Consider the following 27,928-nt stretch of genomic DNA (forward strand, 5'->3'; position numbering starts at 1 on the left):
AAAGACCTGCTCCTTAACCATAAGCAGCTCAGAGTCTAATGGGGAAGATGGACTTTAAAAAAATGCGTGACATAAATACCACAGCAAAGGTGCACACAGAGGCCAGATCTCCCAGAAGCCGGAGCAACTAGCTCAATCTAGGAATATTGCCAGAGGGAATGTGAGGTAAAGGAATTTGAGTCTGGAGCAAGATGTCGTGTGCAATCAGGGAAGTGCAAACTCCATGAGCGCAGGGACTGTGTCCACTTGGTCCAGCATATAATCCCCTAGCACATTCCATTGTTTGACAGAGAGTAGGTATTCAATAGATATTTATCTTGACTAATTAACGAAGGAGAGAAAAAGGAAGAGGTAACATAATCAGAGAATATGATGAATTCAAAGACCCCGAAATGTCGAGAGCAGGGCTTTTTTGGGGAAACATCTCCCGTGCAGGTGCCAGGAATGAGCTGTGGAAAGTGAAATGTTTGGATAGGTTGGGCCAGGTTAAAAATTGCTGTTCATGCCATGCAAAGGAGTTTAGTTCATCTTAAGGGAAATAGAGAGCTTTGAAGCCAGGAGGCAGCATGTTAAATTCTGCCCTTTGAGAAGCTTACTGTGGCAACAATGTGAAAGGCAGAGGGTATGGACCTAACTGAATTTTTTGATTAATCTGACTTTGTGGATGAGAGAGAGAAAAGTATAGAAGATGCCCCTGCTACAGTAAGCTAGGTAAAGGCAGATGGTGATGCCACGGACTGAGATGGGAAACACTGAGGGGAAATAAGTTTTCAACGGGGAGAAGGTAATTTGGGTATATTTTAGGCAGTAAAGATTAAGATCTGAGTTTGGGAGAGAAGAGCAAGACCTTTGAACAATGATTCTATGGTCTTTCTAGAACTTTATATATAAAAATTTAGCTTGGTGTAAAAGAAAAATTAAGGGATCACTTTTTGCTCTGTAATAGTGCTATTTATAAGAGATCACATGAAAGTATTTTTTACATACTGTACATTTAAGATATGTTTTGATTTTTACCAGTTACAAATCTCTTCTCAGATATAAACATATTGTATAGTTTGTGTTATAATTATAATAAATTGCACCTGTTCTTTGCTAGATTTAAACTAGATAATTTAAGATTAACTGATCATGTGGAAGAATCTATATCTACTTAATCTAGCTATAAAATGGAAGGAATATTTATATTCATAATGTTTTAGTCTTCTGCTTTTTTCAGGAAGTTGGTGGGACATTTTATTGAATTAAAATAAATCCTGTGTGGTTTGGCTTTGAATGTGAACTACAAGTCAAAAAAGATCCAAATATTACTCCTTTTGAGAGGGGATGATTTAAAATAAATTTCAAAGAAGAGAAAAAAAATGAAAGGCATAGATTTTTTAGTAATTTGCACCATTTTGCCATGTTTTTACACATCTGAATCACCAACGTGTTGATTTGATATACTTACATATTGCAAAATGATCTCCACCATAGCTTTATTTAACACCTCCATCACATTACATAATTACCATTCCTTTATTGCAGTGTTAACATTTAAGATCTACTCTCTTAGCAACTTCTAGCTATGTATATAGTATTAATTATAATACTCATGCTGTACATTAGATCCCCAGAACTTATCCATCCTAAAACTAGCAGCTTGCACCCTTCGACCATCATCTCCCCATTTCCCCCACCCCCAGCCCCGGGTAACCACCACCCTACTCTCTGTTTTATGAGTTTGGCTTTTATGGATTCCACATATAAATGATACCATGCAGTATTTGTCTTTCTCTGTCTGACTTATTTCACTTAGCATAATGCTATTATATTTATTTATTTATTTATTTATTTATTTATTTATTTATTTATTTATCTATCTATCTATTTTTGGCTGTGTTGGGTCTTCGGTTCGTGCGAGGGCTTTCTCCAGTTGCGGCAAGCGGGGGCCACTCTTCATCGCGGTGCGGGGACCGCTCTTCATCGCGGTGCGCGGGCCTTTCTCTATCGCGGCCCCTCCCGTCGCGGGGCACAGGCTCCAGACGCGCAGGCTCAGCAATTGTGGCTCACGGGCCCAGCTGCTCCGTGGCATGTGGGATCTTCCCAGACCAGGGCTCGAACCCGCGTCCCCTGCACTAGCAGGCAGACTCTCAACCACTGCGCCACCAGGGAAGCCCATAATGCTATTATAATAAGAGCCATTCTAACAGGTGTGAGATGATAACTCATTATTCTTTTGACCTGCATTTCCCTGATGATTAGTGGTGTTGAGCACCTTTTCATGTACCTGTTGACCATTTGGATGTCTTCTTTGTGAAAATGTCTATTCAGTTCCTCTGCCCATTTTTCAATTGGCTTGTCTGGGGATTTTTGTTTGGTTGGTTGGTTGGATGTTTTTGCTAGTGAGTTGTATGAGTTCTTTATATACTTTATCAGTCCTAAAATTATTGTTAATAGAACTGCAAAGTTTTGGTAAAGATGATAACGATGATAATTTGATGATAATTTTCCCATTGCTGCTGCTGCAGCAGCTGATGGTGATGATTATATGCTGGTTTTGAAGCTGATGGATATTCAGCGGTTCCTCAGATTCCAGGAACTGATTAAGGAGCACTCCTATCTAAGAGTCATATTCCTAAGCTGCATACTTAAAAAAGAGATATCTTCCATGACTCACCAAGTTCCCTTTTCACTATAGGCAATGGCCCACCCATTAGCAGAACCCCCTACTCATGCCCAGAATAAAAATGGTGGGTAGGTACTTAGCCCATAAATTCTATATTACTCCAAAAGTAGCTGAAATATGTTTAGAGAAGAAAAGGAACAAGAAGAAAGGAAGACCCCAAAATGACACTGCCATACATGAGGGAATAGATTTGTCAGGTTCCAGTGGAGCAATTGGGAGACCAATCATCACTCATATTATTTCCATAAGAAATGAGTTCCAGGTTTCCAAAAATATATTTTTACATACCAAGAGAAGAATCAAGTTGCTATATTTTTTCCTTCTTTCAAGCACTAGTATTAATCAAAGAGATACCCCAGATTTTTTACACTAGCTCAATTTCTAAACCTCCAGACATCTTTGAATGAAAGGCAATGAAAAATCAGTACACTTTTAATGAAAGGCCTAAAATAATTGTTTTCCATTCATCTTATATAATTTCTTGTTCCCCAAAGGGAAAAGTTCAAAGGAAAATTTCCTTGAATAAATTGAATTTTGCTTTTAATTACGTGTTGTTTAGTTTGGGGGTGAAATTCTTATTATTCAAAATCAAATTCTGTAAGAGGGCACTCTTTAATATTCTCCAAAAATTCTAAGAACCGTATAACAGTAATTAGCATGGGTCATAATGTCAGGGACTAGGGGCATTAGTTCTGCCGAGTAAGGAGATATCAGTTCTAGAATATCTGGTCCCTAGATCAAATGTGGAAAAGGAATTTTAGATTAGATCAAGTAGGTGCTACAAACAAAAGTTCTTCTTGATTACTCTTGCCTTCTCTTAGACCACGTGAAATTCGGCAGCAAAGCCAATTGTTAATGCCTCTCAGACCTCACTTGAGACAACTCACGGGTCTCCTTTACTCATCCTGCCAAACCCTGAGGTTTATAGAGAGGTGAGCAGAAAGAGAGGGAGAATGATTGAGAGAGAGAGAGAGCCTATTACACACCCTTTAGGAATCACAGCAGCATCAAAAAGACAAGAGATAACAAGTGTTGTTGAAGGTGTCGAGAAAAGGGAGCCCCCTGTTCATTGTTGGTGGGAATGTAAACTGGTGCAACCACTATGGAAAGCAGTATGAAGGTTCCTCAAAATATTAAAAATGGAACCACCATAGGATCCAGCAATCCCACTACAGGGTATATATTCAAAGGAAATCTGCACTCCCATGTTCATTGCAGTAGCCAAGATGTGGAAAAAAACCTAAGTGAATGAATGGATCAAGAAGATGTGGTATGTATATACCATGTAATATTATTTAGCCATGGCAAAAAAGGAAATTCTGCCATTTGCAATGACATGGATGAAACTTGAGTGCACTATGCTAAGTAAAATAAGCCAGACAGAGAAGGACAGATACTGCATGGCTTCATTTATATATGGAAATCTTTCTTTTTTTTTTTAAAGTAAAACTCATAGAAACAAAGAGTAGAAAAATGGTTGCCAGGGGATGGGGCAGGGTGGTGGGTAGGTAAATAGGGAGAGGTTGGTAATAGAGTATAAGCATTTGGCTATAAGATAAATAAAGTCAGAGGATCTAATGTAAAACATGGGGACTAGAGTTGATAATACTGTTGTATGGTTGAGATTGGCTAGGGGACTGATACTTGAATGCCTCACCAAAAAAAAGAAAAAAAGAAGAAAAAAAAAGGAAAGAAAGAAAGAAAGAAGGAAAGAAAGAAAGAAAGAAAGAAAGAAGAAAGAGAAAGAAAGAAAGAAAGAAAGAAAGAAAGAAAGAAAGAAAGAAAGAAAGAAAGAAAGAAAGAAAGAAAAAGAAAAAGAAAGAAAGGAAGAAAGAAAAAGAAAGGTGAGGTGATGGATGTGTTGATGGGCTGGATGGGGTTAATCTTTTCATAATGTATATGTGGATCAGATCACTATGATGTACACTTTAAATATCTTACAATTTATTTGTTAGTTATACCTCAATAAAGTTGAAAAAGATCATGGGATATTTAAAGTGTACATCGTGGTGATTTGATGAAGTATTCATGGTGAAATGTTTTCCCCCATCTGGTTGATTGGCACATTGATCACCTCACATATTTATCTTTTTTTCTTTTCTTTTCTTTTCTTTTTTATTTTTTGGTGAGAACATTTGAGTTCTACTCTCTTGGCAAATTTCAGTTGTCAAGTGCAGTGTTGTCAACTCTAGTCACCATGTTTTGTGATGGCTCTTAAGTCCTTACTCATCTTATAGCTGAAAGTTTGTACCCTTTACTTGGTCTTTTTTTAACTTGGCAGTTTTCTGTGCCTCTGGGAATACAAGATGAAGTTGAACTTTCAAAAGAAATTGTAACTATTCTACTCACTAATCCAATTTATGAGAACTCATTCCGTTCAACTGAGAATTTGGAAGCCTCATTATCAATGGTATTAAATCAGAACAAAGGATGATATTTCTGACATATACTGGGGATCCAATATGCCCCACAAAGAGGCTTCACTAAAGTGAAGGTAAATGCCTGGGTATCAGCAAACAGGTCAAACCCAATCCACGTGAAATTCTGCCAGATGTATCTTCCGAAAGAAGAGAGAAGCGGGTGGCAACAGTTGGTGGGGTAAATCCACTTCTGAGTAAATAATTTATTTTAATATTCATTAAAAAAAGAGAGGAATCATAGCAGCAACCTGTAAACACGACCTCACTCGAGATTTTAATATTTATTGTAGTCAAAGCCCTAGCTGGGCTCCATTGGTTTACTTAGCTAGGTTTCCACAAAACATTTTGTTATTAAAGAAGTGATTGACTATTGATACCTTTTCTTCTATATATCTTTCATTTTTGAATCACAAAAATGTGGTTCTTCACATTTTATATTGTTAAAATATTATCTAGCAAATAACATGAGCTTAGCCATGTTGGAAGCATCTGTACTTTCCTCTAACTGTACAATAAACCTCCCATACCATAACATTTATTCTAATACTGTATTTTGTTTCCTAAAATCTTCAACAATATTTTTCTTTTCATATTCCAATGATATTTCCTAACAAAGGAATACATTTATTTTGTCCCCAAATTGTTTTTCATATATCTTGATTATGAAATATTTTAATATATACATATTTAAAGAATGTAACAAAAATTTAAAAGAATAATAAGATGAATAAAATGGTATTTACCAACACCCCAGCTTAAGAAATAGAACATAACAACTTCTAGAATTCTCCATGAGCTCTTCTCTGATTCCATCTCCTTTCTTCACACCATCACATCCATCCCCTTATCAACGTAGCCACAGCCCAGAATTTCATGTTAATCATTTTCTTATTTTCTTTTCAGTATTACCACTTATATTAGTTACTTCTTCATCTCAACAAAGACCAAAAATAGCAATAGTTTTAATAAGACAGAAATAGGCTGGTATGGTAGCTCCACAATCATGATGACCTTGACTCCTTCTATCCTTGCTCTGCCATCATCAGCACTTGATGGCTACCTCATGGTTCAAGATGGCTGCCTCATCTCCCTCTATCCATTCTCTGTTCCAGCTAGCAGGAAACAGAAGGGAGAAAGCAGAAGGCATATACTTAGCAATTACTCTATTACTTTCCTGGATTCAGAATTATTCATATTTTCTATTTCTCCTTGAGTTTTAGTTATATTTTTCTAGGAATTTATGCATTCCATTTCAAATTTAGTAGCATGTTGTTTATAATATTCACTTATGACCTATTTAATTTATACAGTATTTTTAGTTATGTATCTTTTAATTCCTAATATTTTTACTTAGGCTTTTAAACATTTTTGGAATAATTCTTCCAAAAGTATGTCGATTTTATGTCTTATAAGTCTTGTCAAAGAACCAGCTTTTGGCTCTTTTGATCCTATTTCATGTTCTACTTTATTAGTTTCTTCTCTTTATTACTTCGTTCTGTCTATTTTATCCTTGCATTTAGTTTCTGTTCATTTACTTTTAAAAGTATACATTTCCATTACTTTTTTTGAGCTTTTCTTCTCTTCCAAAGTAAGAATTTGAGGAGACAAATTTTCTTCCATTTCTTCCACTTTAGCTGCATTCCATATTTTTTAGTTCTTTGTGTTTTCTGATTTCCATTATGCTAGAGTCTTTGATCCATGAGCTGCTTAGACATGTGTTTTAAATTTTGAAATAAATAAGTCTTCTGTAGCTACTTTTTGTTTTTTTATTTCTAACATAAATTTACTGTGGTCAGAAACTGGTCTGTATGACATCAGTTCCTCTAAACTTGTTGAGGCAGATTTGTGGACTAGCATGTGGCCAATTGTGATAAATATTTCCTTGCGCTAAAAAAGGATTGCGTATTTTCAACTTACTGGGTGCAGTATTTTCCAAGTCTATTAGATCAAGTTTGCCAGTTGTGATTTTCAAATTGTCTGTGACCTAACAACTTTTTGTCTGCTTAACCCAGCAATTAATGCAACTGTTTTGTTAAAATCTCCCTCCATGATGTGGCTATATCTATTTCTCCTGATAGTTCTGTCAATTTTGGTTTCTATATATTTTCAGATTATGTTATTATCCCTATCACATAATAATGTTTAGAATATTTATATGTTCCTGGTTAATTAACACTTTTACCATTTTGCAGTGTCCCTCTCAATCTATGGTAATGTTTTGGGGTCTTCGAGTTTGTCTGCTGATAATGTAATACCAATACCAGCTTTCTTTAGGTTAGTGTTTACCTGACATTACTTCTATCCTTTCACTTTCAATAGTTCTATGTCCTTATACTTTAGATGTTCCTCTTATAAAAAGCATATTGTTGGCTTTTGCATTTTTATCCAGGTTAGAAATTTTTGCCTGACAAGTTTGATCCCCTTGAACCTTCTGTGACTTTATAAATTTAGAATAATTTTTAGTGCCAGATTTCTATTTTTTCTAAATATTTATTCTTTCCATCTCTCTTTCCTGCATTCTTTTTTATTTTCTTTTTGTTCTTTATTTTTTATATCACCCTACACACACACACACACTTATACTGACGTCCTATGCTGCTATATTTATTTACATATCATTCAGTCATTTTTACCACTATAAAAAGAACGGGATTTTTTTCTAATAGCATGTATGTTTTGATTTTTTGCTCTTCACTAAGAAATTACAAAGGAAGCTTCTACATACTTAACATTTAGGATATAACATTTTGTAAAATAAATCCTGGATTCAATTGATTTTTATAGCTACTTTATTTATTTATTTATTTATTTTTTGGCTGTGTTGGGTCTTCGGTTCGTGCGAGGGCTTTCTCCGGTTACGGCAAGCGGGGGCCACTCCTCATCGCGGTGCGGGGACCGCTCTTCATCGCGGTGCGCGGGCCTCTCACTATCGCGGCCCCTCCCGTTGCGGGGCACAGGCTCCAGACGCGCAGGCTCAGCAGCCGTGGCTCACGGGCCCAGCCGCTCCGCGGCATGTGGGACCTTCCCAGACCAGGGCTCGAACCCCTGTCCCCTGCATTAGCAGGCAGACTCTCAACCACTGCGCCACCAGGGAAGCCCTCAATTGATTTTTGACATTGCTAGAAACATAGAATTTTTATGAAAAGTCCTGTCTTGAGTGCTAAATTTTGAATATCTATTTGTTATACTATTACTATATAAACGAATATCCCAATTCACAATATGCATCATAATTCTTTATTAACTACAGTGGATAAAAATCCTATTTCAAGGAGTCTTATTGATAACTTCAAATTTGTTACCAGCTCTTCTGAGTTGTTCAGGTTATTGCTAATTAGATCTTCTCCAGATCTTCATGAAGAATTCATATCACAAGTAGGAGAAGGATATCCTCTTATATTTTCTTGTATTATCTTCATTCTAGGTTTTTTGTTTTTTTTTTACATAAGTCATTTCCTGTAGTAATCATTTACAGCTGTAAGCACATTATGGGAGGGCTAGTTTAATTAAAACTAGAAAGGATAATTTGTTATCCACTTACCAAGCCCATATAAACTCAATATGCTGAGAGTGAACAAAGTGGGCAGGGCCCTATTGTCAGTCCCTCTGTGCACACGGAATTTTCCTCTCCTCTCCCTTTACCTCCATCATCCACCAATGTATGGGCCATGAAGGCACTAAAGTCAATCTGTGCAATAATTATTAGTCAAGAATCATTTATTTCTAGGGGTTTTTTTAATGTAAAAAGAGAAATATTGCATCTTCCAACAAGATAGCAGATTGAATAGGTCCATTTACCTTCACTCTATCCCAAATCTCCATTAAAACAAGAATAGACTTTTAAGTCATAAGTCACAATTATAAAATTATCAAGAGAGGAGATGACAGCAAAATCATTTTCGAAGCTGGAAAGTTAAAGAATGGGAGGAAAATGCCTCAGTTATCCCATGAAAGTGGAATTCTTAAGTCAACAGTAAATTACAAAAATAAGCAATCTCATGTCCATTCTCTAGTAGGTCTGCATCTTTATTCCTGTTCTGCCCCTAGCTTCTTCATGACCATTTTTTTTTTTTAGATTCCATATATATGTGTTAGCATATGGTATTTGTTTTTCTCTTTCTGACTTACTTCACTCTGTATGACAGACTCTAGGTCCATCCACCTCACTACAAATAACTCAATTTCATTTCTTTTTATGGCTGAGTAATATTCCATTGTATATATGTACCACATCTTCTTTATCGGGCTGGGGGAAGGGTAAGCTGGGACAAAGTGAGAGAGTGGCATGGACTTATATATATTACCAAATGTAAAATAGCTGGTGGGAAGCAGCCACATAGCACAGGGAAATCAGCTCAGTGCTTTTTGTCCACCTAGAGGGGTGGGATAGGGAGGGTGGGAGGGAGGGAGACACAAGAGGGAAGAGATATCTAATTTACCTAGCAGCAGCCCTCAGAGTTTTTACAAATGTTGAAAAGTGAGGGTAAGTAAAAAAATTGCTTATGAAACAGTTAAATCCACAAATTTCTTCCCAACCTGTACATGGATGCAGCTGCTCCTCCCCCACCAAACAGAAGTGTAGTCTTTTGACATGGTAAAGCAGACGGGAAGGAGTTCAGGGTCAGGAACAGATTTCACAATGAAAACAGGGACACTGAGTGACAGTTAATATGTTGAATGGTGAGAACCCCACCTTCCACCCCACTGTCCCTAATAGCCAGGCCTATTCCCTCCAGGTGACAGTAGGCAAGAGACCAGGAGGTTTGCTTTGGGGAATGCAATCAGCACAAGAGAAAAGATGAAAATATACAGCACTGGGTTTTCTCAAAAAAAGCTCCAGTCAGATGATACTATATATGTGCCCACAGTCAACAACAAATCCCAAAGTACATGTACAGGACTTCCAACCAGCTTTTCACTGCCTTAAATATGAGCAAACCACCAAAGTTCCTGGATATCTGAAGACAGCCTCAGGCATGAAAGAGAGAGACCCAAACAAACAAAAGGGAAACAGAAACTTGCAGGAAACAGAGACTGTGCAAGAAGTTGAAAACACAAGACAAGAAACTATCATTAATATATTCAGAGAGGTGAACAAAGAAATTGCATTCATAAAATATGAATGACATTCTATAAAAGAGGAATGAGAAGCAAAAAATAAATATATAAATAAAATAGAAAATATATAAAATACAAAATATCAATATAATGTAAAGATATAAAAGATAAGTGGAAATTTTAGTTAAAAGGAAGAAACAAGATAAGAAAATAATAGGAGTTTCAGAAAAAGAATAGAGAAGACTGAGATTACATCAAAACTCAAGAAAACTTCCATAAAAGAATATAATTTTTATGACATAAAGTCCCACCGGGTGCCAGCAAAATTGATGAAACAGATGCACATAGGGAAGGACAATGAGAGTTCAGAACATGGTGAATGAAGAGAGACCCTAAAAGTTTCCAGAAAGGGGGAAAAACAGATTCCTTAAGATAAAAAAATGAATGGCAGAAGACTTCTTTATAGCAACACTGGGAACTCCCAGGCAGTAAGGAGGAAATGGCTTCAAAATTCTGAGTAACATTGTTTCCAATCTAGAAATCAATACCCAAACTACCAATGAAGGGAGAGGTTAGACTTAAGTCTAGATAGATCTTTGCAGGTCTTAGAGGAAGAAAATGACTAGATGTAGGACAAGCAGTAAAGCCCTGGAAGAGATGTCTCTAAGACAATGGAATTGGTAGAATATTTGATGTAGATTAGGCGTCCTGTCACCTGATTGTTCGAAGGGAAGATTTAAACAACCAGGGAATATTTGGGGCTGATTTAGTGGTATCCACTTAGAAAGCTAAGCAAGTAAGCAGGGGACACAAAACAGGAAAGGTAATATAAATCCCATTGCTCAGCTGTTAATAGATATCTAGACAACATTCTGAACACTGAACTCTGCTCTAAGCAGAATTATGATACAGCCATAATGGGAGAACGATGGAGGCATGAAAAGTATAAGTGTGTTCAGTGGAGGATGCTGTGAAAGATAGCTAAATTCTCATCATCTAACATAGTGGAATTTTAACTGTAATGCCTTCAACTGAGAAATCAAGAGATGGTATCATATGAATACTGTTAAAGTAAGTGCAAATAAATGTCCAGAAAGAGCTGGAAGATTTTTAAACTGGCTGTCTTTGGCAAGCAGAAAATGGTTAGCAGGAACTAATATTTTGTGCAATTTGCCTTGCATAAATATCGAAATATAAATAGAACCCCTAATGTTTTTTATACCACACTCACCCAAATGAATTATTTTGTACAGTGCAGTGGAGACCACTGGTTTAGTTCGTGGTGATTCATGTATGCATTATTAGCACCCGGGGTTGGTGATAATCACTGGACTCTGCAATCACTACCACCAGGTGGCAATAGTGAGTTATATCTGGACCTGCAGGATTTCTGTTCAGAAATGTCCCTTGAGCACCACCCGCTTATCTTAGGATTTTGAATTTGGTCATGTCCTGGACAAAATGTTTTCAGTCACTTGAAAGCAGTTGTGAGACATACTCACAAGGTCTTAAATGTCATATATTTGTGGGAAATACGAATGTATGATAATTGGGATTGAATAAAACACGCTAAGCAATATGAAATGTAATTAAATGTAAAGTTTTAGATGTAGGTTAAAAAACTCACATAAATAAAAAGTGTTCTGGAAGGCAAGATGACACAAGGGAAATTATTGAGAGGGAACTCAGATACACAGAAATCTGCTTCAATTCTGCTGTGACCATTATGTCACACTGAGATTTTGCTCTTCTGAAAATTTAGGTCTTTGTACCAGATTATCTCTAAATACCTATCTGTTCTAATAGTCTATGATTCTTTTATATATTAAAAAACTTTTTTATGATTGTGGAAGATACAAAAAGTATCAAGAAGGTAGCAGTTACTCTCATATCTTGACATATTTCATTTCAGTCTTATTTCTAGGCACATATGTGTATGTAGATATATTTTTTATTTTTTTAAAAATTACATCATTCTATACATTTAATTTCACATAAATCTCTCATCATGAAACATAAAACAAGCACTTTCCCATTCACAGTATAGTCACGGCAGTGTCCTTTGGTCATCAGCACAAGAGGTTTTCTCTGGCCACTTCATCCCTGACTGTCTCCAGCCTCACCCCTCTAGACACTTTGCTTCTCCCTTCTTTACTTTGGATTTTTTTTTTCTCTCCCGAACTCCTAGGAGAAAATACACCCCCCCCCAATTCTTCCTCCACTCATGGAAAAATCATAGTAATGATTAGTCTGATAATCTGCAAACATGTGCTCTTAGGGTCTGAATCTTACTTTCTACCCTGAGTGACTTATTCCAACACCCTCTTAGATTAGGGTCAAACACTTGGTCTCAGGTTGAAACTACTGTCTTGAGCAGAAGATTAATTTGCTAAGGACTCCCCCCACTCCTTTTTATAGTTTCTGTACCAATCGTTGGCTTAATTAGTGGCTCATCTCAGACTTAAGAGCTGTATTTTCCTGCCCATTGCCCTCTACTACTATCCCTCTGGTCCTCAACTTTTACCCCTTACTGCAGTATCATCTCTTCAAACTAGTCCAGTCCAGCAATCACATGCCCTAAGTAAAAATAACAGTAGAGCTGACTGCTTGGGATTCATGTTTACTAGCTAGATAACGCAAGTGGTGCACCCCATGCCACCTCCCAAAGACCTCCACTTAACCCTTGATGTGTTTTATGATATATTGCCATTACCATCTACTGCAGGACTTGAATTTAACTTGAATTTGTAATGCTTTTCTAAATTGTCCACGATATTTGCAGAAACATCACCTTTTGTGCTGTAGCATTCATGTAAGTTTTAAAGTCTTTATATAGGAAAAAAGTACGAGAAGTCCATAAGGCCTAAAGCATGCAAATATGTCAATACTTTTCTATTTTTTTAATTTTATATCTGCCAGTGCAGTTTTATCATTATTTTATATATATGACTGCATATATACATATATGAAGTCCAATTTTTTATGAAATCCAATTTTTTCTTTGTATTTTTGAAAGTTTTAATGTGATGATGAGAAATTACATGCACATTACATCTTTAAGTTTCCATTTCTTATTATCAATTTAATAATATCCAAATTATATATCACTTTCTGATTTGTGTTTGAAGTCTTTCCTTTAATAAAATAGCTAATAGTTAAGCCCTAAATTTCGTTTGTCATTTTGTATCACTCATAAGAATTTTTAAACTTATTTTACTCTTTTACTTACATATCTTTTATTTTTCAAATTTTCAATGGAAAGTTTTATCATGTGGAAAATACAAATCATTCCCATGTAAGAAATATAAGGCAAAAGGAGACATTTGTAAATTAATTTATTTGGGGTGAAGGGTAGATACCTTTAGGGGCTAACCTTTAAGTTAATTAGAAAGTAAAAGGCAAATTACAATCCAATGTCCTGACCCTGCCATGCTAAATGCCATTCCCACATCCATGATGGCTTTTAGTGAGCAGACATTTTTTCCTATCATGATTTCTCAAAAGGATCTTTCAGTGCCAGTGTCACACACAGCATGCTTATATGTATGAAATGGGGAAGTTCTTCTGTTTGCATATTTCTTAAATACATCCAGTTCTTTTTTTTAAAAGGCTCAGTGTGCAAGACAGGTCTGAAATAGGCAAGAATTGGAGACCTATAAAGAGGTGATTACAGTAACTCACATCAGAGATAATGATGACTTAGACCAAACGTGATAGTGGAGATGGAAAAAACCCAACAGACTCCAGATGTATTTAAGAAGATACAATTGACAGGATTTGGTGGGATGAGGAAAAGAATGATTTCAAGGAGGATGAGAAATATTGTGTAGTGGCTGAGGGTATGAGCCCTCCATGGTCTCAAAATTCAAGTCTACCATTTCCAGGCTCTATAACCTTGGGAAGCCATTTAACCTCTCTGTGCTTCATGTCTTCATGTGTAAAGTGGGATACTAGCAGTACTACCCTCACTGTGTTGTAAGAAAAATGTGAATTAAATCATTTATTTGATTTTAACTTGAAGCAGTGTTTTTGCATACTAGGCACACTCTAAGCGTTTGTAATTGTGGTGATGGTATTGCTATTATCTTATATAGATGATCCTGAAGAAGAACAGGGTTTGAGGAAGGAAATAATGAGTTTGGTTTTGAACATTTGGGGATTGGAGTTTTATTTTAAGACATTCAAATTATGTCGAACAGACAATTGGATTGATAGGTCTAAAAGGAGAAGTCTGGCTGAAAACAAGTTTGGTGGTCTGGTTTTATCTTTCATTAAAACAATGAAAACATATGAGATTTCCTAAGAAGAAATATTACTATGAGAAGAGACAAGTACTTATGACAGAGTTTCAAGAAATTCCAGTTTTAAGGAAGGATCAAGGAAAATGAACTGGCAAGGGAGACAGAGGAACAGGCAGAAATGTAGAAGAAACCCAGAGGACTGAGATATCACAGAGCCCAAAGAAGAGTTCTCCAGCAGGAAGGAGTGATCAACTCTCTTAGGTGCTGCTGAGAGGTCTACAAACCTGACACTGAAAAATATCTGTTGGGTTTGGTAACATGGAGGTTATCAATAATCATAGCAAGTATGTATTGGTGGATTGAAGAGACAGAAGCCAGATTGGAGAGGTTAAAGCAATGGAGTCAGTGAATGCAGACAACTCTTTTGAGTAGTTTGGCTGTGAAAATGGATGTGCTGTGGGCAGTAGTTTCATTCAGAGGGGGGTTAAAAGGCCTTCTGTTCTTCTTTTGGAAAGATGACTTGAAAATGATTAAACTTTGGTGGGAAAATTCTAGTGAAGTCTATTGTATAAGGTTTCTGAGAAGGCCTGAGAGATTGAGGTTCAGAAACAAGTAGGAGGAGATTTACTCTCTTTGTATGTAGAATACGGAAGGAAGGGCAGATGCAAGTATGTTTCTACCTTTGACAGTGGGACTTCTACCAGCTTCTATTTTCTGTGTGGAATAGGAGGCAGAGCTACCCGTGAAGAGTGAGAGGAGGGAGCATTATGAGGGAGGTGTAACGAGAAGTGGGAAGGTTTTAAGTTTTCTTGTGGAGACAGGTAGAATCATTTGGTGAGAGAAACACAGCAGGGTAGAGGTGCAGCAGTAACAAAGCAGTTGAAGGTTGTGACTATGAATGTTGGGAGCCTATTCTCCTCTACTGTGTGTAATTTTCTTTTATAAATGTATTTATTTTATTTATTTATTTTTGGCTGTGTGGGGTCTTCGTTGCTGCACGCACGCTTTCTCTAGTTTCGGCGAGCGGGGTCCACTCTTCGTTGTGGTGTGCGGGTTTCTCATGCGGTGGTTTCTCTTGTTGCAGAGCACAGGCTCTAGAGCGCAGGCTCAGTAGTTGTGGCCCACAGGCTTAAGTAGTTGTGGCTCACAGGCTCTAGAGCACAGGCTCAGTAGTTGTGGTGCACGGGCTTAGTTGCTCTGCAGCATGTGGGATCTTCCCGGACCAGGGCTCGAACCCGTGTCCCCTGCATTGGCAGGCAGATTCTTAACCACTGCGCCACCAGGGAAGCCCTACTCTGTGTAATTTTCACCAACAGAACTTGGCTGCTCAGGGGCAGACATGACACAGAGAAAGTAAATTGTTGGGTTCATCCAAAGTTAAAATTTTGGTAAAGAACTATCATTCTAAAGAGAGACAAGAGGGCTTCCCTGGTGGCGCAGTGGTTAAGAATCTGCCTGCCAATGCAGGGGACACGGGTTCGTGCCCTGGTCTGGGAAGATCCCACATGCCGCGGAGCAACTAGGCCCGTGAGCCACAACTACTGAGCCTGCGCGTCTGGAGCCTGTGCTCCGCAACAAGAGAGGCCGCGATGGTGAGCTGCCTGCGCACTGCAATGAGGAGTGGCCCCCTCTTGCCACAGCTAGAGAAAGCCCTCGCACAGAAACGAAGACCCAACACAGCCATAAATAAATAAATAAATAAGAATTAAAAAAAAAAAAAAGAGACAAGAGAGTTTAGGGTTTTGTTGAGAAAGTTATTGATGGTGGTGATGGCTTCATGGGTGTATAATTATCCTCAAACTCATCAAGTTGTATATATTAAATACGTACAACATTTTACATGTGAATCATACCTCAATAAAGTGGCTTTAAAAATAAATGCTTTTGACCACCCAGAGGGGTGGGATAGGGAGGGTGGGAGGGAGGGAGACGCAAGAGGGAAGAGCTATGGGGATATATGTATATGTATAACTGATTCACCTTGTTATAAAGCAGAAACTAACACACCATTGTAAAGCAATTATACCCCAATAAAGATGTTTTAAAAAGTGCCTTAAAAAAGAAAGTTACTGAATTGGTTTACCAAGGAATCTAAACAGGATAAGAAAGGAAATGTAGAAAGGAGAGGACCAAACTATTGGGAATAATAACTAGATGCTTTAGCGACCAAGACTTGTCAATAGAGTCAAAGGACAACAGGGACAGAAGTAATTCAACAGCGATGTTGGAAAAGAAGCTGTGACTGCAGAATTCTTGGTTAATGAGGTGGTAAAACGAGGCTCTTTCTATCCCTGAACAACTATCATATCAAGCACATACCATAAGTATTCCTGTGTTTTACTTACACAGGATTTGCAAAGCAAGTGACCAAAAAACAGTTTTAGACTCTTAAATTTAGTGTTGAAAATGAGAAGGTTGAGAGACAGTCTACCTTTGGAGAAAGTTAGAATATCTTCCTAAACTCCAACTTGTATGATCAATTGTTTGGCAGGGGAGCCTTCCATTTACCTCGAGACAGTGCAATAGATATTGAGAAATCACCACTTGGAAAACTTGAGACTCTGTTTCCTACAGACCAGTGGACTAGTATTTGACATACTCTTGAAACATTTGAAAGTGTAAGTCACTGCTGAGTCTCCTTATCTAATGGAGAGTCAGCTGCACTTTCACTGCCAATGGAGCAGAGGTGCCTGTTTCCCATGAGCCACATGTATGAGAGGAGTGGTATTTGGGGTCATTTTATTAATCTATTTTTTAATTTTTGTCTGTGTTGGGTCTTCGTTTCTGTGCGAGGGCTTTCTCTAGTTGCGGCAACCGGGGGCCACTCTTCATCGCGGTGCGCGGGCCTCTCACTATCACGGCCTCTCTTGTTGCAGAGCACAGGCTCCAGACGTGCAGGCTCAGTAGTTGTGGCTCACGGGCCTAGTTGCTCCGCGGCATGTGGGATCTTCCCAGACCAGGGCTCGAACCCGTGTCTCCTGCATTGGCAGGCAGATTCTCAACCACTGCGCCACCAGGGAAGCCCTGGGGTCATTTTAAAAGCAACTTTCCCCAAGACAGCTTCTTGACAGGGCAAGGCGACCTTTGCATCAAGAGATCGGGTGACCATGACATGCAGAAACCACAGGGTGTCATAAGTGGAAGAGGTGCCTTACTCCACAGAAGGAGCAGCAACCTGATGTTCTCATTTGGGTGACAGGAATCTCTAAAAGCACTATGACGCATAAATCCATAATACCGCCCACCAGATGAGGCCATCTGGAACATCCATCCAACATAAAGAGTAATCTGTATATCTTCTTTGGAGAAATGTCTATTTAGGTCTTCCGCCCATTTTTGGATTGGGTTTTATTTTTTTTGGTATTGAGCTGCATGAGCTGCTTGTATATTTTGGAGGTTAATCCTTTGTCAGTTGCTTCGTTTGCAAATATTTTCTCCCATTCTGAGCGTTGTCTTTTCGTCTTGTTTATGGTTTCCTTTGCTATGCAAATGGACATATATACAGTACCAAATGTAAAATAGATAGCTAGTGGGAAGCAGCCGCATAGCACAGGGAGATCAGCTCGGTGCTTTGTGTCCCCCTAGAGGGGTGGGATAGGGAGGGTGGGAGGAGACGCAAGAGGGAGAGGATATGGGGACATATGTGTACGTATAGCTGATTCACTTTGCTATACAGCAGAAACTAACATGCCATTGTAAAGCAATTATACTCCAATAAAGATATTTAAAAATAAAACATAAAGAGTACTAACATCGTATCTTATCCTCTCCTAATCCTTACTGCTCCTCTCCCGATACTGTCCATCCCTTGCCACTCCAAATATGGAGGATTTAGAAACTAGAACTAGCAAATGGTGGGAGAAATTGGAGCTAGAAGAGAGAGAACAATACAAACCCACAAACCTACTTCCAACTATGGGCTTTTCAGCAAGCCTGATCTAGGGGACAAGCAAAAGTTTAACTTTACTAAAGTTTGGACTTTTGCTAGTAGATAGAGGACTCTTTATTTCAGCTACTGAAATGAGGTTGCTTTTTTTTTTTTAAACTAAACATGACTGAAAGACTCTTTATTAAATGAAGTGACCAAAAATGTTATAGATTCTACCCCAGATTTCACCCCAGGGATAGCAAGAATCAGACCAACAGAGTGTGTTAAATGGGTCACAGGTGAGAGAAGGAATGAAGTTGCTTTTGTATTGCACCTTAGGGAGTTCTATTCTTAAACAGAAACATTAGAAATAGTGATTTTTTTTTCACATGGAGCCATTTGAGGATGTGCTATTGTCCAGGAACTAGAGGAGAGGGTGACAGGAAGAGCAGAGTTGAAGGTCTCTGGAAATGAGATTTTAAAAATGTGTAAAGCCGGGATATTTAAGGAGTTACTCATGAAGATGGTATAGTTATCCAGATGCTGACAGGATTTGCAGGATGAGGAATGTTGTGTGCCAGATGGGCATGTCATCTTAAGTGATGGCAGTGGGTGATTGGGAGATCAGAACATCCTGTTCAAAAGAATAGGCAGAGAAAGAGCCAAATTATATGAGCCTTAAAGAAAAATCGATTTATTTTCATGTCAGTAGAGGATTAATGTTCTGGAAGAGGGTGGGGAACAAGGACACTGACTCTCTCTCAACAGTGAAGTATAAGGGGTTGAAAAGTTCCATTTCAGAAGTAGTGGTATCCTCTGGGGAGGATCAGTGAAAGTGCCAAAATAAAGAAACGCTCCAAAAACAGGTTTCGGAATTCACTGACCATGTACCACCAGTTCAGAGGGAAAACCCTGGAAAGATTTGGGAGTGTTTGGTGAGAAGGGAAGAAAGGAAGTAAGAGTTGGCTCAGGAATAAGAAAGAAGGATGAATGAATGAAACTGTGTAAAGTATTTCAGTGGTTATGTATTTTTATTGTTAACATTTCTATTGATGGAAAGATAAATGTTGCATTATTGGGCTGCCATAACAAAATACCATAGACTGGGTGACTTAAAAAGCAGGAATTTTATTTCTCGCAGTTCTAGAACCTGAAAATCCAAGATCAAGGTACCAGCAGGATTAGTGTCTGATGAGAGCTCTCTCCTTAGGTTGCAGATGGCTGCTTTCTCTCTGTGATCTCACATGGCAGAAAGAGAGAGAGATCAAGCTCTCTGGTGCCTCCTCTTACAAGAGCACTAATCCCATCATGCAAGGCCCGGACCATCATGACCTCATCTAACCCTATTACCTCCCAGAGTCTCCATCTCCAAATACCATCCGACTGGGGGTTAGGGCTTCAACATATGAAATTTGCGGTGGGGTGGACACAAACATTCAGCCCATAACAAATGCTATTACTGTTTGTTATGACCACAAATAGAGCTGTTCTCATAGTACATTTTATTGTTGAACAGAATTCAGGCACAGGAAACAAATATCGAACAAAGAAGGACCACATGATGTGTAAACTTATGTGCTTGTGTATTGCTTACTCTTCTACCATTGGTGGATTGACAACGATCACTGGTACCTCCACCAACTTGATCTTCGCTGAGCATTTCAATACGTAAGTAAAATTGTTGGACTGGTGATTTAATAAATGGACAGCACACAAATTATAAGAATTATTCTTACCTGTTTCAGAGAATCCAAAGACAGAGATGCTATATTGAGTTAACTCTCCTTTGCTCCCTATCAGGACTTCTATATGTCTAGAAACATGCCCTTCTACTCGTTCCCATAGAGTTAAATATGTAGGACATAGTGAATTAACAGGTGTTTGCAGATTGCAAGGTCACCTTAAAAGAAACAACTCCTGGATGACCATGCTCACCAAACACAGAAGACACTTTTCATTATAAATAATACTGCAAATGGTAGTTACCTAAAAAGAAAGGGGACTGTTTACATGGGATAATTTATGTAGGGTTTTGCAACTGACATTTGAACTTAAATGATGAGCAGGAAACAGAATTGCTCATTACAGAAAATTTGGTGTTGAGATTGAAAAAGATTTGAAGGATTGTGCAATTACCAAAAATAGCAGTAATAAAGTATTCTAAGGACAGATGTATGAATCTGCATATAAGTTAATGCTGTGATGTTACTCCAGGGCAGAAAATGGGGAACCTTGGATACAGTCAGAGCACTTGAGTTAAAAATTCCACAATTTTCAGTCACTTACTTTGTGAATTTGAACAATAAAAAGTAAATAACTCTTCCAAGACTTAATTTTTTCATACCTAAAATAGTCACAGTTCATATGATTATTGGGAGAATTAAATGAAGTAGACTATGTAAAAATACTTGGTAACATGTAAGAACTATTGAAGCAATAGTCTGAAAGTCCACGCTTTTTTGTGAGAGCTCAATCTGATCCTGCACCCAAGGTATATTTTCAAGGACTAATAGGACAGATAATTGTCAGAGTGCCTGGAAGGTGGGCAGTGTTGAGGATGCCCTGGAACAGGATTTAGGTCCTTTTCCCAGAAAAATTTAGGAAAACCACACTCTAGGAAACAGATTCACAAACTCTATGAACTTTCTGAAATTATTTGCAAGATGTTCCAAGAAATCCAAGATTCAAAAAGGTCACCCTCCGTTCTGGAAAGAATGAGAACTTATGTACAAAAAAGAACACTAACAGAACAGTTTAGGGAATTTATAACACAGACCTCCATGTGCGCTTATTGCTTCTATTAGTATACAACCATCATGTGTACTCCAACGGCCTACTTAGAAAGGAACGTTAGAAAGACATTTGGTTTATAAGTGGGAGACTTCTGAAATTCCTAGTGCAGAGAGGATTTATCCCATATATCTCCTAATTCAAGATAGGAAATGTACTTGATCCCTTTCTGAAAGCTAGACTTCTGTCCTTTCACACACGAATCCCCCAAAGAAAGAGATTCCACGTTTCAGTCCTCTCTGCAAATCTCTTTTTCTAAAATTTAGACCAATTTTTTATTTTTTATCTTTGTTGGTGTTAGAGAACTGCTGGTTTCCACCATTCCCATGAAATTACTTGGTATTGTCAAAATGACCATATTGAGTTTGCCCTTGGTCTTTGTGTTCTTGCCCGATGTATCGACAAAATTTTCTTTTATTTAACTGTTCCTTTGACTCTATGAATGCATTCATCCATTTGCAATGACAGATTGAGAGCATTGTAGCACTTTGAGCAAAATGTTTCAGTAACTATTTTCCCCAATTGTCTAATCTTCTAATTCTCCTAATCATGGGAATTTGGCCAAAATGTTCTTTAAATTTAGAAAATACTTAAAATGTACTTTGAAATTTAGTGATTTTTTTTTCTTCAAGTTTTCTTTAACATTAAGAGTTATATGAAAACTGGAAAAAACTCAAAGAATCCCTTCTTGATAGAAAATATTAAAATAGAAGGGGGAAAACAACCTTATGTAACAAAATATAATTGATACTATTAAACAAACTAGATATTTAATAAATGTTTTCTTAAATATTGACCCTAAAAAATACAACAGCAACCCAAAGCAACAATGGAATGAAATGCCTTCAGTTTCACTGGAAAAAGTTTCAGAAACTTAAAACTGCAGAAAATAAAAAAGATTTATTTTCTATGTTCAGATGTTTGGAGCCAGAGAGAAATCGCCCTTTATTTCCAAAACAACTACAATAATCTCACCTTTTCTCTTGACACTGCTTGCCATCTTTTTGAGCAATACCAACGATCATTTTGTACAAATTCATTTTGGGTCTTGCCAAGTTCCAAAGGGTACATAAGCATGAGAGTCAATGATTTCCTGCCTTTGACATTTAGAAAAAGGTGCTATCTTACAAATAAACTATGGGAGGAAGAGACCGGATAACACATTTAAAAGCCTTATCTATCTATCTGTCTATCTATCTATTTACTTATACATAAAATATATTTATATATTATACATGTGATGTCTTTTGTTCTCTTTTTTACACAAAGGAAATAAGAACAATGAATTCTGAGAAAGCTAAATTTTATTCTGTGCAAATAAAAAACAGATCTTCACTTATTCACTCAGTCAATCAACAAACATTTGTTGAGGACTGACAATGTGCAAGGCATGGTTTTGAATTCTTTCGGGAAATGCAAAAAATAAAACTTACCAGAAAGAAGATTCTATCTCATTGTCTAGACAAAACATACATATATGGAAACCATGAAAAAATTTAAAACATAATAACATTTGCTTTTTGACATATAGGGAAGAAGGTAAAGTGACATGTATTGAGCCCTTGCCAGATGAATTACATATATTATAGTGCACACGAATCCTATATATCCTTGCTGTGGAAGTGGTATACAGTGGTAATTAAAGGTATAGGCTCTGAGATTAAAATGTCTGTGTTCAAATACCAGCTCTTGGACAAATTACTTAATGTCTTTAAGCCTGTTATTTTGCCAGAAAAAAAAATGAAGATAATAATAAGATCTCTCTCTCTCTCAGAGAGTTGTTTTGAGTTTTACATAAAATAAATAGCACTTAGAACAGTGCCTAACACAAAGCATGTGCTCCATTAATGTTGGCTATTATTAGTAGAGTTGAGAAAGTTGATGTTCAGCTTAGCAGTTTGAAGACCAAACCAAGATCAGTCAGACCCCAAAGTCTGTCTCCCTAAAATATTACCTTCCTAGAGACAGCTGAATGTGCATCCTTAAAGAGGACTCTAGCTTTGTGCAGCACCCCTTGATCAGTAGAGAAGATTTGTCTGTGTAACCTGGCCCAATCTTAAAAGAGGTAAACACCATGTTTATGGAGAAAATGAATGCAAATAATCCATAAAATCAAAGCACAAAAATCGTGTAATCAGTTTTTCAGGGAGGCAGTGGAATAGTCTGTGCGTGTCTTTGCACAGTTGAGAATAGCAGTGTGCACACTGGCGTTCTAAGAGTCTGGGGACGGGAGACCAGTTAGGAGTTTATTACCAATGTATTGACAAATGATGAGAGGCAGAAGTAGATCAGTCGTGAAGTGATGGGGGGATTTAGACTTAGGGCACTGTACAGTCAGAAGGTAGTGAGTAACTAGGTGTGAGGATGTAAGGGTCAGGAGGGGTTAAGGCAACTCTGGGAAATTTTGACAATATGGCTGTATAGATAGTGATGTCATGAACTTCTAGAGAAGTCATGGCAGGTTCATTAGAGAAATAAATAAATTTTATTTTGAGTATATTGAAGTGGCCTGCTCAGAATCTATCCACAAGGAGATTTTCAGCAGGCATTTGCAAATACATTGTTCAAATTAGTTATAAATTTGGAACTCTATATATATAAACACAGATATTAAAATCTTGACTATAGAAATGGTCATATAGGGAGAAAAAAGTTCAAAGAATTGAGACCTGGATAGATTCATAGGAAATATTAACAAGAAGATGAGAAAAGTTAATCAAGGTAGGTGAAGAACCAGGAGCACATGGGATTTTGAAAGACAGAGGAGACCATTTTCCAAAGGGAGGATGAGTCAGGAGCATGCAATGTTGTGTAAGGGTCAAGTAGGGTGATGGCTGAGAAGAGGCTTTTGGTTCTCATCAGGGTCCTCCAAGAGGGCAGGTGCAGTGGAACAGTGGGGTTTGGGGCAGAACTCGGACTGAAGAGAGTTAAGGAGTGAGGGCATTGTGGGAGGGCAAGGCAGCTAGTTTAAATGATTGTTTCAAGTTTGACAAAGAAAAGGAAAAAAGAACAAGCATGGTATAACCAGAGGTAGAGCGTTCCTTTAGAACAAGGGTAGTGTCAGTCTGGTTTTACACTCAGGGGAAGGAGACAGTAAAAACAGAGCTATGTGAAGTTTGGGGGAAAAAGAGCGAGCGAGAGAGGGAGAGAGAATATATTGATTGGCTAAGAGTCAGGTAGAAGTGGAATGGAATAGAAACAAGAGTAGAAATGTCAGTCTTGGGAAAGAAGTATGTGTCCTGCTGAGTGATAATGAAAAGGGACAAGTGAAGACAGAGATCTCTCAAATCACGTGTATACATGCCCTCATTTCACAGATGAGGAAACCGAGGCTCCAAGAGTTTAAATCATGATCACTAGTCAGTGGAGGCACTTGGCCTGAGTCCCAGTGCCCTTTTCACTATGCAGCCTCATTGCCTCTCTGACCATCTGTGAGGGGGCCATGTTGGCAAAAGTCTTTAAAAAGCAAGTTTGCTGACAGTGACAAGTAAAGACTGCATGGGTATTTGCATTCATGCGTTGCATTTTCTTTTTATAAAATATAAACCTGCACACATAACAAGTATTATTTGAAAGAGCTGCAAAGCTGGGAATGTGGCTAGTTTGACCGAACCACTCCCTTACTGTCATAAGCTGATGTATAGCTTAGAAAGTGATTTTCAGAACAATACTAAGAAGACTAAGCCAATTCTCTAACTCAGCCATAAGGTATGAAATTTCTTGTGTTCTTAATCTTTGAATCTAGTACCTGTGACACCTGAATTCTGACTGCCTTGTGATTAATTCACCATTAGTTATGACTAATCCTTGGAATAGGGCATTCTGGAAATAGTCTTTGTTTCCTCTTCTCATTAGGGAAATCCTGCTTACTCAATGCTCTCTACCTGACCCTTCTGCTCCACTGATAGACCCTTCTAGTCATCACCCAATCTCCTCCTTTCCTAACACTATTGTTAATAAATCTCACCCTGTAAGTAACCCATTTCTTTCTACTCTGGTTCTTGAAAGACCCGCCAATTCTGCCAATTTCTTTCTCTCCTTGTGTGGATGCTGTATCACTTGAAAGTCTGTTCAGTTACTCCAGAACTTCCATTCCCATCTCCTCTTATCATAAACTATACTCACATTTCTATAAATTTGTCTTATCCACACAAGTTGTCTTACGCACAACTACCACCCCTGATTGCAAACTTCTAAAGGCTTCATGAATTAATGTCTTCTTCATCTTTTAGCCCACAAGGGGCACAGGTAGGTGATCAATAAACGCTGGTTGCGATGAACTGTACCAAGACATAAATGAAGTGCTGACTGTTCCTGGGAATCATCTAAGTAACTGAATAATCTTTTGATATTAAAATAAAGCTATTAAGGGAAATATTATTAGGGACAATTACTGCTTTCATAACAGAGGAGTTTTGATGCATCAATATCACTTAACAAATGCAACAGCTATTAATAACATAAAAGGCAAATCTATCAGATTAAGAATGGAAGATATCACAAGTAAAATTTTGTAGTTTGCTGATTATCAAAGTATATTATTCAGCTTGTAGGTGTCAGCAGTGAAATATGTGGGTATACAAAACAGCTTGGAAGGAAGCTGAATTATCAATGATTAGCACAGTCACTGTTACTAATTATATGTTAAATAATAACTATTATAGCTTCACAAACCTAGAAATGGTAAAAGAAATGTGTTTATAGGCACCCTAAATTCAAAGCCCACTTCCCTAACCTCCCTTCTTGATTAATCACAGAGGAAGAAGGCAAACCAGTTACTTAGCAATAGCCACTTTCAAAACCTACCATGATTCCCCCCTGCAGAAAAGAGCAATGTGTGTTTCTAAGAAAGAATTTCTCCAGCAAATACTAGAGAAGAAATTTGTATATTGCAGAGTTTGGACTTAGACATTGGTTCAGATTTCAGTCTTGCCATGTATTAGCTTAACTTGTGCAAACATCAGTTTCTGCATCTGTAAAATGGAGGCAAGACTAGAACTTATAACATTATTATGAGGATTAAATGGCATAGTGCATCCGTAGCCCTTAGCAGAGGGCCTGGCAGGGAGGAAATTGTCAATAACCCTAACCATTTGTTGTTGCTGCCGCTTCTACTTTTGCCATTGCTGTTAGAAATCTAAGCCTGGCTCATGAGTAACGAGTAATTAATACTTCAAAAGAAACCTCTGTAAGTACATAAATACAAAACTGAAAAGTGACTTTGACTCAGAAATCATCAGAACAGTCATTAATCAAAAGGACTATAATCAACGTGGATACCAGCTGATCACACTCTTAATGGCCAAAATCTGTTTCAAGGCTGTAAACGTCCACAACTGCACCCATTCTTTGAGACCAGTCCTGTGTATTTCGTTAGGATGATTTGCGATTTTGTACATGGGCATAAGAACTGCATCGACAACACCGCCTTCCTAAACATCAACAGTGACGCACATACAAGCTCGAGGTCAAGGCAGGTCTCTCCTATGGTGCCATCACTCCTATGTGCTGTTCTAAAACGTCCTTAAAACATCAAGTTTGTACTCTAGCTTATGCATGTTTTGCAATATATATGGAATTTTCTCTTTTCACCTGGGAGCTGGTGTTGAGGACACTAGGCTTTAATGAAGAGAGGTTGTGTTTTCAACATTCGTCCTGGGTGTAAATATCCAGCTTGACTGCATTCTGTGACCTTGAGCGATCCACTTAACCTTCTGAGACTCAGTGTTTTCGGTGTAAAATGAAAATATAATGCTTTGCCCACAGGATTTTTGTTAGAATTAAATGCGCTTAGCTCATTCCTCTAAGACATAGGGGGCCCCAGGTGCATTTCCTCTTCCGCTCACCTCCATTTACTTCCGAAATTATCACACCCATTTCCATGGTTTATAAATCCACCTGGATGTGGGTAACCACCAATTTTACATCTCTAACCTGCCCTCTCAATTCCAGACTCATTTGTCTAACTGCCTATCCACCATGGCCACTTGGGAAACTAAGGGACACCTCACATTAACATGCCCACAGCAGTTTCCTAATACATCATTCCTTCCGCCAACCTGTTCTTCCCTCAGACTTCATTTCAATGAATAGCACCTTTTCCCAGTTTCGTACATTTTATGCCAAACATTTGTAAAATTTATTGCCTTCTGTTCATCTTCACCGCGACTCATGTAAATTAAGCTAAAATCTACTTAACTGCGCTGTTTTTAAAATGTTTTTAAAAGCCGAAAAATAAAAATTTAAAAATAAATAAATAAGAAAAAAAAACCAGCATGAATTTATTACCTTGTAATTTCTGTGGGTCAGGCATCTAGGCACAGTTTAGCCAGGTCCTTTGCTGAGCTGAAATCAAGGTGTCAGCTGGGCCTGCAATCTCCACAGAAGCTCAGGGTCTTCATTCAGGCTGTTGAGAGAATTCAGTTCGTTGTGTTAGAATTACTGAGGTGCCCATTTTATAGCTGACTATTGGCGTTAAGGTCACTCTCATCAAGTAGAGGCTACCCCTAGATCCTTGCCGTGTGGCCCCTTCCTTCGGCAACATGGAAGCTCACTTCTTTAGGCCAGCAGGAAAATCTCTCTTTTAAGGGCTCCCTTGAGTAAGTCAGGCCCACCCAGGATAATCTCCCTTTTGATTAACTCAGAGTCCATTTGTGGGAACCTCTGCAAAATCCTTTCACTTTAGCCATAAAAGAACCTAATCCCAGGAATAACATCTCGCCCTATTTACAAGTTCTGTCCACACAGAAGGAGAAAGGAATATACTAAGCATATATACCAGGGGCAGGATTCTTGGGGTTCATCTTGGAACTCTGCCTACCACACTTGACTTCCACTCTTGTTACGGTCAATCTTGACAATCCACCTAGCTAACATGTTTTAT

The 27,928-nt window shown here is 38.0% G+C and overlaps 1 protein-coding gene across 2 annotated transcripts in view; it reads left to right on the forward strand.

Moving 5' to 3' along the window:
- SLC13A1 (solute carrier family 13 member 1) overlaps positions 1 to 27,928 on the forward strand; it is a 77,030-nt gene that overhangs the window by 26,301 nt on the left and 22,801 nt on the right. For both annotated transcript variants that reach the window (XM_007177227.2, XM_057550542.1), the window contains one exon: positions 19,772 to 19,923. In XM_007177227.2, the coding sequence (XP_007177289.1) occupies positions 19,772 to 19,923 (152 nt within the window). The remainder of the gene's footprint in view (positions 1 to 19,771; positions 19,924 to 27,928) is intronic.

Source organism: Balaenoptera acutorostrata, chromosome 7 (assembly GCF_949987535.1).
Source record: "Balaenoptera acutorostrata chromosome 7, mBalAcu1.1, whole genome shotgun sequence".
Lineage (NCBI taxonomy): Eukaryota > Metazoa > Chordata > Mammalia > Artiodactyla > Balaenopteridae > Balaenoptera > Balaenoptera acutorostrata.